The 15,230-nt window shown below is 37.3% G+C and overlaps 1 protein-coding gene across 6 annotated transcripts in view; it reads left to right on the forward strand.

The window, feature by feature from the left end:
- The window catches only part of RABGAP1 (RAB GTPase activating protein 1), a 168,077-nt gene that overhangs the window by 67,719 nt on the left and 85,128 nt on the right, over positions 1-15,230 (forward strand). For all 6 annotated transcript variants that reach the window (XM_010382465.2, XM_030919533.1, XM_030919535.1 and 3 more), the window contains 2 exons: positions 6,032-6,206; positions 11,972-12,065. In XM_010382465.2, the coding sequence (XP_010380767.1) occupies positions 6,032-6,206; positions 11,972-12,065 (269 nt within the window). The remainder of the gene's footprint in view (positions 1-6,031; positions 6,207-11,971; positions 12,066-15,230) is intronic.

Consider the following 15,230-nt stretch of genomic DNA (forward strand, 5'->3'; position numbering starts at 1 on the left):
TAATTAACTAATATTTTTAGTATCCATTGGTGATACTTGCCTGAATCAGTTGAGTTCATTCACGTTTTCAATAATAATTTGATATTACAGGATTTTCTTCTTTTTAAAATACATATGCATATATTTTATTTACAGTAACAGTAAATAATTTATTTGCCTTATCTTCATCAAAATCTAAAAAAGTCAGCCAGGCATGATGGCTCATGCCTGTAATCGCAGCACTTTGGGAGGCTGAGGCAGGTGGATCACCTGAGGTCTGGAGTTCAAGACCAGCCTGACCAACATGGCGAAACCCCGTCTCTATTGAAAATACAAAATTAGCTGGTTGTGGTGGTGCACATCTGTAATCCCAGCTACTCAGGAGGCTGAGGCAGGAGAATCGCTTGAACCTGGGAGGCAGAAATTGCAGTGAGCCGGGATCACGCCATTGCACTCCAGCCTGGGCAACAAGAGTGAAACTCCATCTCAAAAAGAAAGAAAGAAAGAAAAAAAACAAAACAAAAAAGTATTGCAGTTAAAAATAGAATTATTGGATGAAATTTAAGATTTTATAGAACTTCTTTTTGTCCTTTGAATGTGTTTCAGTAAGATTATAAAATGGTTCCTATTTAAAAATCACTGGGAATAATTTTTTTATTGTGTTTCTGTTACCATTTGACACATAATTAGGTTCATTTGTTTCCATTTATTTCAGTTTAGGGGCTTGGGATTTTTTTTCTTTTTATTTTTTTGAATATGTAAAATACTTATAAATGTCATAATTATGTAGAAATGTATACTTGAATGAAATCTGCTTCCATTTATATCTCCTTACCCCCATACCCATAGATAACAATTATTATGGTTTATGGTTTATTATCCCGATTTTATTTTTGTGAAGATAAAATTCTATATATTTTTAACTTCCTTCTAAAATAAAAATATACATTGCTTTTTAAACTTAATATATCCTGGGGATCATTCCACATCAGTACTTAGAGATTTCCTCATTTCCATTTTAATGGCTATTTAGTACTGTCTTACTTGGGTGAACTGTGGGCTTTTCAACCAGTCCGCTATTGATGGACACTTGGACTGGCTTGCAGTCGTTTGCTATTCCAGATAATGTTGCAGTGTGGAATGTTATGTATGTGTTATTTTGATTTTATGAAAGTGCATCTTAGAATAGACTCCTATTAGTGTAATCACTGACACATAAGGTGAATGTATATATGATATTGTTATTTGCCACATTCCCTTCTATAGAGGGTGTAACCATGGACAGGGTATGAGAATACCTGTCTCTCTACAGACTTGTCAAGTGTGTTGTCAAACTTAAGGATCTGATCAATGAGGCAGTGGTGTCTAAGAGTAGTTTTACTTCATCCTCTGCCTTTTTAATGTATAAAGGTGACTTTTCTGTGAATTTTCTATTCATATCTTTTGTTCATTTTTCACTTTTCTCTTTGATTTTGGTCTTTTTTGTCTTTATTTTCAGAACCTCTTTGTATATTCAAGAGATTAACCCTTTGAGATAATGATATTCCTCCCAGTTTGTCACTTTTAACTTACATCATGGTGATTCTTTTTGGGTTTGTCATGCAGTTTCTTTTTATGTACTTGAATTTATCAATATTTTCTTTTAAACCTTTCTGGATTTGGGATCATAGTTAGAAAGGCTTTCCTAATTCCCAAGTTACAAAAAGAATACACTCTTCTGTTACTCTCCTATTACTTATATGGTTTCATTTTACTACTTTTATATTTCTGATTCATTAATATTTTATTCTGATGTACTCTGGTATATAGCATAAAGTGTGGATTTGAATTAATCTTTTTCCAAATGGCTATTCTCTTGTTCCAACACCATTCATTAAAAACTATTAACTTTTCTACCCAGTGATTTGAAATGCTACACTTATATATGAAATTTCCATGTGTGTTTGGACCTCTTTCTGGTATTTATATTCTGTTCCACTAGTCTTGCATTAGAATCACACAGTCATAATTATGTAGACTTTATTTTATTTATTTATTTATTTATTTATTTATTTAGAGATGGGGTCTCACTCTGTCACCCAGACTGGAGTGCAGTGGCATGATCTCGGCTCACTGCAGCCTCCACCTCCCAGGTTCAAGCAATTCCCCCACCTCAGCCTCCCGAGTAGCTGGGATTATAGGGGTGCACCACCATGCCTGGCTGATTGTTTGTATTTTTAATAGAAATGGGGTTTTACCATGTTGGTTAGTCTGGTCTTGAACTCCTGACCTCAGGTGATCCACCCATCTCAGCCTCCTAAAGTACTGGGATTACAGGTGTGAGCCACCACACCTGGCAATGTGTAGACCTTATAATATGTTTTAATATCTGGTAGGTACACCTTCCCTCCTCAAATACTCCTTTTTGTGGGTTTTCCTGGATTTTCTTACTTGTTCATTTTTCATATAAACTTTATGTTCAACTTGTCTGGCTCTGGAAAAAAAACTACTGGTGTTTTTCATTTGTTTGTGGGTTTTTTTTTTTTTTTTTTTGAGACAGAGTCTCGCTGTAGAGTGCAGTGGCACAATCTGGCTCACTGCAACCTCCTCCTCCCAGGTTCAAGCGATTCTCTTGTCTCAGCCTCCAGAGTAGCTGGGATTACAGGCATGTGCTGCCAGGCCCAGCTAATTTTTTGTATTTTTAGTACAGACGGGCTTTCGCCATGTTTAAACTCCTGGCCTCAAGTAATCCACTTGCCTAGGCCTCCCAAAGTGCTGGGATTACAGGTGTGAGCGACTGAGCCTGGCTTTTTTTTTTTTTTTCTTTTTTTTTTCGCCGAGACTGAGTCTTGCTCTACTACACAGGCTGGAGTACAGTGGAGCAAACTCAGCTCACTGCAGCCTCTGCCTCCCGGGCTCAAGTGATCCTCCTGTGTCCGCCTCCTGAATACCTGGGACTATAGGTGCGTGCCACCACACCTGGCTAAGTTTTTGTGTGTGTATGTATATATATTTTGGAAGAGATGGGCTTTTGCCTTTGTTGTCCAGGCTGATCTCAAACACCTGGGCTCAAGTGATCTGCCCACCTCAGCCTCCCAAAATGCCCAGCCTCCCAAAGTATTGGGATTACAGGGATGAGCCATCACGCCTGGCCACTACTGATGTTTTTATTGGGGAAAATTGATATCTTTATGATGTTGAGTCATATCCAGGAACATGGGATGTCTTTCCATTTATTCAAATCTACCCTTTTTTTTGGTCTCATATGAGTGCTTTTAATTATTTTATATGTTTATAACATATATTTCATAAATAGATAATTTAAAAACTTATTTAAATTTTATATATAATTTAAAACGTATGTTTAAATTATATGTATAATTTAATATTTAAAAGTTTTGTATTTAACATATATAATTCAAAAAGCTTTTTACTATAGAAAATTCAAACGTATGCAGAAATTATAAAATAGTATAATGAATCCCCATGTACTATTACCCAGCTTCAACAGTTTAATATTTTTCATTGTTAGAGTTCTTGACTTACAAGTTTGGTGCAGTAAGCCGAGTACGGTGGCTCACACCTGTAATCCCAGCACTTTGGGAGGCTGAGGCAGGCGGATCATGAGGTTAAGAGATGGGAGACCATTCCAGCTAACACGGTGAAACCCGTCTCTACTAAAAATACAAAAAATTAGCCAGGTGTGGTGGCACACACCTGTAGTCCCACGTACTCAGGAGGCTGAGGCAGGAGAATTGCTTGAACCTGAGAGGCGGAGGTTGCAGCAAGCCAAGATCGCACCACTGCACTCCAGCTTGGGTGATAGAGCGAGATTCTGTCTCAAAAAAAAAGAAAAACAAACGAGAAAAAAAACAAGTTTGGTCCGGTAATTGACTGTATTTATCCGACTTCAAAAGGCAGCATGTCCTTTGGTCATTGTGACATGCAGAAGAGTTTCTAAGTGGACCATGTTGGTTTGTTTATTTTTAAGATAGAGAGCTATTGCTCACTGGGCACGGTGGCTCATGGCTGTGATCCCTGCACTTTGGGAGGCCAAGGCGGGTGAATCATGAGACCAGCCTGGCCAACATGGTGAAACCCCGTCTGTACTAAAAATACAAAAAATTAGCTGGGTGTAGTGGCGGGCGCCTGTAATCCCAGCTATTTGGGAGGCTGAGACAGGAGAATCCCCTTGAATCCAGGAGGCCGAGGTTGCAGTGAGCCGAGATGGCGCCACCGCTCTCCAGCCCTGGCGACAGAGACTCCATCTCAAAAAACAAAAAAACAAAAAAGAGCTATTGCTGATCTTTGAACTGTTTAGGATACCAATTGTATGATGTTTCAAAGAGCAATGTATAAAACACAACAAAAATTTTAAATTCTGTTTCTTATTAAAGTATAATTTTCAAGAGTTAAAAATCATTATCAATTTGGAATGAACGTGTATCAAATATTCTAATTCAGTGTATTAATTAATGAGAGAACCAGAAAGGTAGCAAAACTGAGTGAGGAACTTGTATTTACATGGTCCTTCCTTTCAAAAAAGGAATGTTACAATAAGATTACTAGGTTAGAAATAAAACTGGTTAATGTCCTGTAGGTAACCTTTGGGTTATGTTTTCTCTTGGACAGAAATCATTTGCATATCTCCTGGACACAAATCTATACGTTAACATGTAACTTCAGAGTCTGAGTCCTTAATAGTCAGTAGCTAAATCAAAATGGCATATTCATCTAGAAAATTAAGTAATCCTTGGGTGGACATATTAAACCAAAGTTGGCAAACTATAGCCTGTAGGTCCACCTGGCCTGTCACTTGCTTTTGTAAATAAAGTTCTATTGGAACACAGCCAGACTCACTCACTTACTGTCTGTGGCTGCTTTTGCACTATAATGGCAGAGTTGAGTAGTTGCAATAGAGACAACTGACTCATATAGCGTAAAATGTTTACTATTTGGCCCTTTATAGAAAAGTTTACTGACTTCTGTATTAAACAGTGCTTTAGGATGATATTGAAAGAGCATGTTGCCACTATCTTGGCCTTGCTTCCATGATAGGGATAATTTTTTTTAAGAACCCAAATGAACATTGCAATGATAAAAATCTGCTCTGGCTGATATTTCTATAGCTAATGAACATCTTATTCCCCCATCTCCCTTTCTGTGTTTTTACTTTAGTATGTGTATATATATATATATTTTTGTATAGCCACCTTTCTAGTTTTCTCTGTACCTTTTCCTATAGCTCTCCCTTTTTATTCTTCCCTATATTTCATGCTACTTTTTTCTCCTCCTTGTATGGAAGGAAGAATGTTAATGTACTTACATGTTATATGGAATGTTAATGTACTTACAATACATATTGTAGCGTAAAGTTTTATATTCCTGGTTTAAATTTTTAATTTAGGTCAGTTTAAATTATATGTTTGCCTCAGATTAAAACCAAAATACAATCAATTGGAGTACTCAAAATTCTTGTGGTTTCTGTTGATGTGCTCTCTGCCATTCAATCTCCCCCTGACCTCACCTCCACTCCAAGTTGTAGTTTTCAGTTGAAGAAAAAGTTCTCTAGACTGTTTCAAGCAAAAGGAGTGGGGCTAAAACACTGGAACATTAGAAGTAAGAGAATTTTCTTAGTCTTAACGTTTATGTTTTAGAATAATTTAAAACACTTTTTCTATATAGTTTTGTATAGGAAACCTTTAAGGATGCCTTAACTAATTTGGGAGATACAGAACTGTTAGCTCTTTAGTTGACAGTGTCAACTGGCTAAACATTGGTAGTTGGATATTTGACAATATGGTTTGAAGACAAATTGCAGAACTAGAGTACTGCTTGGTAAATGCCCTATTTTCCTAAGGATTTTAAGATCTAAACATATGCTTTTCTATTTTAAAAAGTACTTTTAATGTAGATATTTTTTAAAAAATCATTTATTTTCACATCCTGTATGAAATCAGAGGTGATTGCGGTGAGCCGAGATCACTGCAATTAAAAACATTTAAAACACTGCAATTAATTAAAAACATAAAGAATTTTACTGCTTAATAAATAATATTTTTTCTTCCTCAAGATAAAGCAAAAGGAGAGAAAGAATAATACTGACACTTTATATGAAGTTGTATGCTTGGAAAGTGAATCAGAAAGAGAGAGGAGGAAAACTACAGCCAGTCCTTCAGTTCGCCTGCCACAGTCTGGATCGCAGAGTTCAGTGATACCTTCTCCTCCAGAAGATGATGAAGAGGAAGGTAAACTATAGGGAGAGTTTAATTTATTTTTGGGGGTGGAGGACCCTGCAAACTATTAAAATTGTATCAGGGGATTGATAATGTGATACAGCATTTATAATTCATTTAATGGAATTCCTTATGAGAGTTTACTATATGTAAGTAGCTGTGGAAGATTTAGAAATGATTAACATTGAGTTTTCTTTAAGATACTTGTAACCCAGTTGGAAAAATGAGATATATAATTAGCTTCTTTTAAACAATCAGTGTAGTGCTAGCTTGGTATATTAGTACATTTTTTTAAGAACAAGTTTGACACGGCTTACACCTAAAGAAGTGTTCCTATCTCAACACATTCATTTTGCGGGAACAAATTGACTTTGCCAAAATGTGGCTTGCACACATGACCCTTTTTACCAAATATATATTTTTTATTTTATTTTTTATTTTTATTTTTTGAGACAGAGTCTCACTCTGTCACCCAGGCTGGAGTACAGTGGCGCGATCTCGGCTTACTGCAAGCTCCGCCTCCTGGGTTTACGCCATTCTCCTGCCTCAGCCTCCTGAGTAGCTGGGACTACAGGCACCCGCCACCTCGCCTGGCTAGTTTTTCGTATTTTGTAGTGGAGACAGGGTTTCACCATGTTAGCCAGGATGGTCTCGATCTCCTGACCTCATGATTCGCCCACCTTGGCCACCCAAAGTGCTGGGATTACAGGCTTAAGCCACCGCGCCCGGCCCCCAAATGTATTTATAAATATATGTGTTTACATATTACTGTGTTTTTATACTGATAAACATTAAGAATCCACTGGTTCTTTGTTTCTTTTTATTTTTTCTGGCTAAATCTATTTAATCTGTCATTCTCTATTAAAAGATGTAATACCTTTTAATAAGGCATGAAGAAAGGGGGCCACAGGAAACATAAATGAGAGTCATTTTCTAATTTCTAACTTAGTACTGGGGCTACAAATTTAATGGAAGAAAACCTGATTACAATATAAGGTCATGTGAGCCATGTTTCTATATGTGAAGCTCACAGGAAATATTCTAGAAATTAATAGAGGAGAATTCGGTTTTCTTTTCTTTTTTTTTTTTTTTTTTGAGACGGAGTCTCGCTCTGTCGCCCAGGCTGGAGTGCAATGGCCGGATCTCAGCTCACTGCAAGCTCCGCCTCCCGGGTCCACGCCATTCTCCTGCCTCAGCCTCCCGAGTAGCTGGGACTACAGGCGCCTGCCATCTCGCCCGGCTAATTTTTTGTATTTTTTAAGTGGAGACGGGGTTTCACTGTGTTAGCCAGGATGGTCTCGACCTCCTGACCTTGTGATCCGCCCGCCTCGGCCTCCCAAAGTGCTGGGATTACAGGCTTGAGCCACCGCGCCCGGCCGAGAATTTGGTTTTCATTGTGGGGAATGTTGTGGGGCATCATAGAGAGTAGTTTTTCAGTTGGGACTTTTAAGTGCAAGCAGAATCTAGTAGGCATCAGTGGAGTTTTTTTCTCGTTAAAAAATTGCATTAACTGGCCAGGCGCGGTGGCTCAAGCCTGTAATCCCAGCACTTTGGGAGGCTGAGACAGGCGGATCACGATGTCAGGAGATCGAGACCATCCTGGCTTACACGATGAAACCCCGTCTCTACTAAAATAAAAAAAAAAAAAAGAATTGCATTAACAAAAGCATGGAGATGACAAGAATGATTGATTGGGTTAAATGAAATGTATATCCATGATTATATGTACTTTCTTCAAGTTTAGAGTGATCACTGACTTTTTTCATGTTTAGAGTGAGCGCTGAGTTTCCAAAACCTACTGTTTGCTATAACTCTCACAGCCCTTATAATTAATCAGTTTAGCATCATATATTAGTAATACTAATGGCCACCAATTACTAAGTGCTTAATATGTAGTAAGCAGATGCTTTATTTGTATAATCCTCACGATAATCCTGAAAAATAGGATTTATTGTTAACCTAACTTTGCAAATAAGTAAATGGAATCTGGCCAGATGCGGTGGCTCACGGCTGTAATCCCAGCACCTTGGGAGGCTGAAGTGGGAGGATCACTTGAGGTCAGGAGTTTGAGACCAGTCTGGCCAACATGGTGAAACCTTGTCTTTACTAAATACAAAACATTAGCTGGGCATGGTGGCGCATGCCTGTAATCCCAGCTACTTGGGAGGCTGAGGCAGGAGAGTTGATTGTACCCGGGAGGTGGAGGTTGCAGTGAGGCAAGGTTGTGCTGTTGCACTCCAGCCTGGGCAACAAGAGCAAAACTCTGTCTCAAAAAAAAAAAAGTGGAATCTCAGAAAAGTGAATTTGCCCAAGGTTACACAACTAGAAATTGGCAGAGTCAGGATTTGGATCTAGGTCTGTGAGTCCACGGTCATAGCTGTAGTCTATCATCATCTCTTGCATTTAGTTAACATAAAGCATTTTGAAGTACGGAAAAAACACATGTATTGTTTTTGATGTCAGAGATGCAATTCAGAGTCCACCTGAAGAGCCAATTTAAGTGATATGTTATATCTGGGAAAGGTGGATTGTTCCCACTGTTTGAAATGGTCTGTTGTATAATAGGTTTGCAGTTTCTCTTCTAGGTCAACAGTGGTTAAGATGACAGAGTGGGTAAAAGTTTACATAACTTTCCTCTCAACACTCAGCAATAAAAACAAACAAAAAAACACAAAAATTGAGAAAGACACTATTATGAAATCAGAATGCTCAAATCTTCATACCATAGATTTTGAAGACTATCTGCTGGTTACAAAGAAATCTGGGTCCAACTAAAGGTTCCTCAGGACTGACATCAAGTTTTAATTTATAGCAGACATACCTTTTTTAAAAATAAAATTTTAGTGGGTTTAGAAGGCTCTACTGATAGTTCTTAACTAGGGAGAGATAAGAACTAATGGCAGTGTGTACCCCTTGGGGGAAATCATGGAACACTAGAACATAAGCTCTGTGAAGGAAAAGAGTGTTTCTGCTTTTGCCTCATGTTCCCTAGTGTATACCACAACATTTGGTATGCAGTAGGTGCTCAGTAAATATTGGCAGTATGGGTAACCCCCTAGGATTCATTTTTTATAGTGAAGAGTTAATAACAGGAGAACTGGGACTAAAGAAAACTATGTAGCTATGCTGTCTTTTAATTCTCCCTAACCCAATGTACAAACCAGAAAAACCATTCCTGCTGCGATTTGTTTGCTTCCAGGGAAGAAATGATTACATTTCTCTCAAGAGGCTTCTTACCCATAAGACATTTGGCAGAAACCCAGCAATTATAAAGGGGACATGTTTAGAAGCATCATTCTGAAACTGATGTCTATCCCTTAGGCAGATGGGTTCTTAATACAGATTTTAAACTGCTACTACCCGGATTTATTGAAAGTATCCAAAATGTGAAAGAGAATTTTGTAAGATAAAGTTTGTCTAATATTTTTGAAGAAATTATCATCCCTTCTAAATTTTAGTGTGTTTTTCATAGCCACCTTTCCCCAAAGAGTTATATTTAGTATATTGGTGTTTTAATAAATAGAAAATTACTTGAGAGTTTAGAAAGTAGGGCCAGTCTGGCAAGATAGTGAAGTTGGGGGCATTTACCTTAGTGCCCTTGAGCCTTTCTTTTTTTTTTTTTTTTTTTTTTTTTTTTTTTTGAGATGGAGTCTCACTGTGTCACCCAGACTGGAGTACAATGGCACAATCTTGGCATACTGCAACCTCTGCCTCCTGCCTCAGCCTCCTGAGTAGCTGAGATTACAGGTGGCCACACCACACCTAGCTAATTTTTATATTTTTAGTAGAGATGGGGTTTCACCAGGTTGGCCAGGCTTTTCTCAAACTCCTGACCTCAGATGATCCACCCACCTTGGCCTCCCAAAGTGCTGGAATTACAGGCGTGAGCCACTGTGCCCGGCCTAGCCTTTTCTCTTCTTTACCTTATTCATCCATATACAGAAGATCTCTCACATTCTGTCTGTCATCTTCTGTGTCTCACCAGCGAAACTGATGATGATGTCCAAAGCATTATAATATAAAGAAGTTCAATAAGAAGTATCACAGATTTCTGAGTCTTTAAAATTAGTGCTTTCAGATAATTGTTGTCTCTGTTGGGGATACAGATTCAACATGTAGTCATTAGAGGTGTAAAGAGCCAGAGTTTGTTTAGGCAAGTTAAGCTAAAAAATAAACAAAATCTAGAAAGAGCATTGTTAAAGATTCATGGAAACAAGTACTGTTGTAACCCAGTTAGTGGAATTGTAAATTGGTAGAACATTTTGGAAGTCAGTTTGTCGGAAATTTTCAGTATTCTTAAAAATATGCTTTCTTTTTAAAACTGAGAAAGTCAGTTTCTGGGCATATACCCGATGAAAGCAGTGAGATATATTCATCCTGATTCCGTTTGTAGCAAAAAGTTAAAAACTCCCCAAGTGTCCAATAAGAGGATTAAGTAGATATCTTAGTCCATGTTTATTCTCTGCTTTCATTATGCTTTTTAGTTCCTCTAATGCCTTGATCAGTGTCACTTTTTTCACTGTCTTTGTATCTTATAATCTCTAACTTCTGACTTGAATTTACTTTCCTTAATTGAATTAAATTAGAAATGATTTAATTTGGCCTTTTAAAGTATTTTTGTGCTTTCTTTTATAAATTAATATTTCCCATTTTAGAAAATTTAGAAAGTCATAAAAACATAAAATAGCAGAGAAAAATACCAATCATAACTTTGTCACTCAGAGGGAGCAATTGTTAGTGTTTGGTATAGTTTATACTGATGTATAACATAGATTAGATCATAATGAATATTAAGCTCTTTATATTTTCATTTTATACTGTATTTTGCCATATCAATTGTATTAGTCCATTCTCATACTGCTGATAAAGACATACCCAACCGAGACTGAGTAATTTATATAGAAAAGAGGTTTACTTTTTTCTTTTTTTTTTGAGACGGAGTCTTGCTCTGTTGCCCAGGCTGGAGTTCTGTGGTGCGATCTCAGCTCACTGCAAAATTTATAAACAAAAGAGGTTTAATTGATTCTGCAGGGCTGGGAAGGCCTCAGGAAACTTAGAATCATGGCAGAAGGGGAAGCAAACATGTCCTTCTTCACATGGCAGCAGGAAAGAAGAATGAGTGACAGCAGGGGAAATGCCAGATGCTTATACATCAGATCTCATGAGAACTCACTGTCATGAGAACAGCATAGGGGAAACCGCCCCCAAGATTCAGTTACCTCCCTTCGGGTCCTTCCCATGACACGTGGGATTATGGGAACTACAGTTCAAGATGAGATTTGGGTGGGCACACAGAGCCAAACCATATCATCATTATATAAACATAAATGTCAACATGCAATTGCATTTTATACATATATTATAATTTCTTCAACCATTCTGTACTCCCATTGTTGGATACTTAGGTAGTTTGAAACTTTTTAAGTGTTTTAAATAAGACTTACATATTTTCATGCATAAAGCTGTTTGCTTTAGAAAATAGAGAAAATACCATATTTTGAATCCTATAGTTTTATAATTAAATAGCTCCTTTTTTTTTTTTTTTTTGAGATTGACATAATATGGACCTATGTGGAAAACAAAAGAGAATTAAAGAGGTTACAGCATTTTACCTACAACCATTTTTATTTTCTTTGTACTTATCCATAAATACTAAAAGAGAGAAATTGTGACTTTATGCTCCCAGTAAAGTCTTCCAAGTTTGACTGTTAAACATTCCAGTGTTGTGGCTAGCATAGCCACCCCGTTACCGTTTTTGTGTGTTTTGTTTATTATAGATAATGATGAACCTCTCCTGAGTGGGTCTGGTGATGTATCCAAAGAATGTGCAGAAAAAATTCTTGAAACATGGGGAGAACTGTTGTCAAAATGGTAAGTTACGTTAGGATAGTTTTTATCTGCAATTCTCATTTTATGGGTAGAGAATCTTACCTAACTATAATATTCAATTTTGGAACCGATAGTAGAAACCTAAGCTCCAGGTTTGCATTCTGTGATCTGTTTTAGAGATTTATATGAGTAGTAGTAGAGAATTGAAATCAATTTTCAGAATATCAGGAACCTAATAAGTTCTCATTGCTGGAGAAAATATTTATCCAAACGTGGAATTCATGTACAGAATAAATAAGAAAAGTATCTTTTATATTGAAGAGGTTAGGAACCACTGAGCGGTTCAGATAATACACAGCAGTCCGTTTAGAGGATGTTCACACAATGCATAGAGCCATGGTAGAGACCGCAGGTAGGATTTTTCCCTTATCTGTGATAAGTATCTAGAATGACAGAGCAAAGTGTCATAAGCATAGTATATATTACCTGCTCTTGATTACTAACTCTTACAAAATTCCTACTAACACTTGAAAAAAATTAGGAATTTATCATCAGCTCAAGAGATGGTTTGACAGCAGTGTTAAGAAACACTATCCAATAGGCTATCTAAAAAGAATACATTGCCTTCAGGCTGGGTGTGGTGGTTCACACCTGTAAACTCAGCCTTTTGGGAGTTCAGGGCAGGAGGATTGCTTGACCCCAGGAAGTCAAGACCAGCCTGGGCAACTTGGTGAAACCCCATCTCTACAAAACATGAAAAAGTTAACCGGGCATGATGACGCGCACCTATGGTTCCAGCTACTCTGGAGGTTGAGGCAGGAGGATTGCTTGAGCCTAGGAGTTCGAGGCTGCAGTGAGCCTTGATTACACCACTGCACTCCAGCCTGGGTGACAGAGTTGAGACCTTTTCTCCAAAAAACAAAAAAAAAAAAAGAAAAAACACCAAACAAAAAGAATCCATTGCCTTTAGGTGTTTATTAACATGACCACAGATATTCTGGTAAGTCAGATTGGTGAGACATTTATGCAGTTTCCTTTTCTCCTTGAGTAGGATGCCAGCATGTGCTGAAAAAAGCTGAGCTTGGAAGAGATCTGAACATTTCTCTATTTCTGACATTCTGGTTACTAGGGTTGTCATATAAACTCCCTATTGGCCCGTTACTTTGGAGTTTGATTTTTCTCAGACATTTTCACTGTTGAAGTATTTCACTGCATTGTTAGAGTAAACTCTGTCTCAGAATTTTAAGGCATTATGTCATGCCCTTCAGGGATAGGACTACAAATGGGCATTATCTGCTTTTATATTACTCTCACAATGCTTTACACTTTTGACAAAACACTCTCCACACTGGAAAATGTCAAATGTGTACAGGAGAAAAAAGCAAACCAAAGCACAATTTGTCTTTACACAAGTTGTTTTAATAAATGAACTCTGCAAAAAACCCCAGAGTAATAGTTTTCTTATATTTTTGATATTTCTTTACGCCAGGAGACAAAACTTCTGGTGCTCTTATTACAATTATATTTTCAGTTCAGTGAATTTGGAGTGTTTGGGATGCTACTGGCAGGAATTTTATCTGTATTAAAAGGTTTCTGCTCTAAAACAAATGTAATTGAGTTTTGATATGGTTACATAATAATATATTTAAAATCATGTAGATACAGCATTAAGACTCTAGTTAGCTTTTATTACACGAACCCATCAGCATCTTATACAACAGGTTGGAATTTGTTTTGTTATCAAGCTTTGTTATTCATTTAATTAACATGTCTTCCTATTCCCTCCAATGTATTTGTTGAGTTTCCATGTGTCTCTACTATCTTTCAGGGTATTTAAACTATTTTTGCTTGCTTTAGTCATGTCTTCAGATATGATATAATAGTGTCTCTTCTTTAGTTCATTACATTGTGATTTTTTCTCATTATTATGTGTGTTCTATGGATATGTGTCCTATGGATAAGAAGCATTGTAATAATGGAATTTTAGGCCGGGCGCGGTGGCTCACGCCTGTAATCCCAGCACTTTGGGAGGCCGAGGCGGGCGGATCACAATGTCAGGAGATCGAGACCATGGTGAAACCCCGTCTCTACTAAAAATACAAAAAATTAGCCGGGCGCGGTGGCGGGCGCCTGTAGTCCCAGCTACTCGGAGGCTGAGGCAGGAGAATGGCGTGAACCCGGGAGGCGGAGCTTGCAGTGAGCCGAGATCGCGCCACTGCACTCCAGCCTGGGCGACAGAGCGAGACTCCACCTCAAAAAAAATAAAAAATAAAAAAATAATGGAATTTTAAAGCCTGGTAGACCTGGTTTCAAATTCTACCTCTCCTACTTTTAAGCTGTGTGGTCTTAGACAAGTCACTTAACTCTTTTGAGTCTGTTTCTTCATTTAGAAAATAGAAGTCTATAAAATTACCATTTGTAATTATTATAGATTAAAAATAATGGATACCATGGTTGTAGTTACAGTAACATAGAATGAATGAATTTACCATATTTTAGGCACCGTGCTGTTGTGTGCTGTATTTCAACTCTAACAACCTTATAAAGTATTTGTTTTTTTACAGATGAGACTGGTTCATAGGTTAAGGCATTCTAGTTAGTAAATATCACAGCCAGAATTTTTAACACAGTCAAGTCTGATCCCAAAGATGGTTTATTTAACTCTGCATTAGATTTTAGTGGTAGTATTAATAGTATCTTTGAGCTCTAATTCTCCAAGTTCATTTTAATATGACTCTTAATGGATAAGAGAACTAATGTCATTATAAAATAGGTTGCTAAGTTGGATAAAGTTAGTATTATCAATGAGATGGAATTATTCTGAAAGTAATTTTATCAGTGTAAATTAAGCTAGTAAGGTTAGCAGACTTTGTCTGTGAAGAGCCAAATAATAAATATTTTAGGTTTTGCAGGCTAATAGTCTGTCACAACTACTCAGTTCTACTATTGTAGTGCAGAAGTTATCATACACAATACTTAGACAAATAAGCGTGGCTGTGTTTCAATAAAAGTTTATTTACGAAAACAGGTGATAGGCCCAGTTTGGCCCACAGGCTATAGCATACCAGGGATTGAGTTAGCGACAGAACTATGTCTGTTCTTTCTGCTCATAACTCTTCAACTTTTGTATAATGTTTTTATCTAAACAAGGACAAAACTATTGAATTGTCTATAGCACTTGCATTAGGGTACCAATGTCACAGAATA

Source organism: Rhinopithecus roxellana, chromosome 16 (genome assembly GCF_007565055.1).
Source record: "Rhinopithecus roxellana isolate Shanxi Qingling chromosome 16, ASM756505v1, whole genome shotgun sequence".
Classification (NCBI taxonomy): Eukaryota; Metazoa; Chordata; class Mammalia; order Primates; family Cercopithecidae; genus Rhinopithecus; species Rhinopithecus roxellana.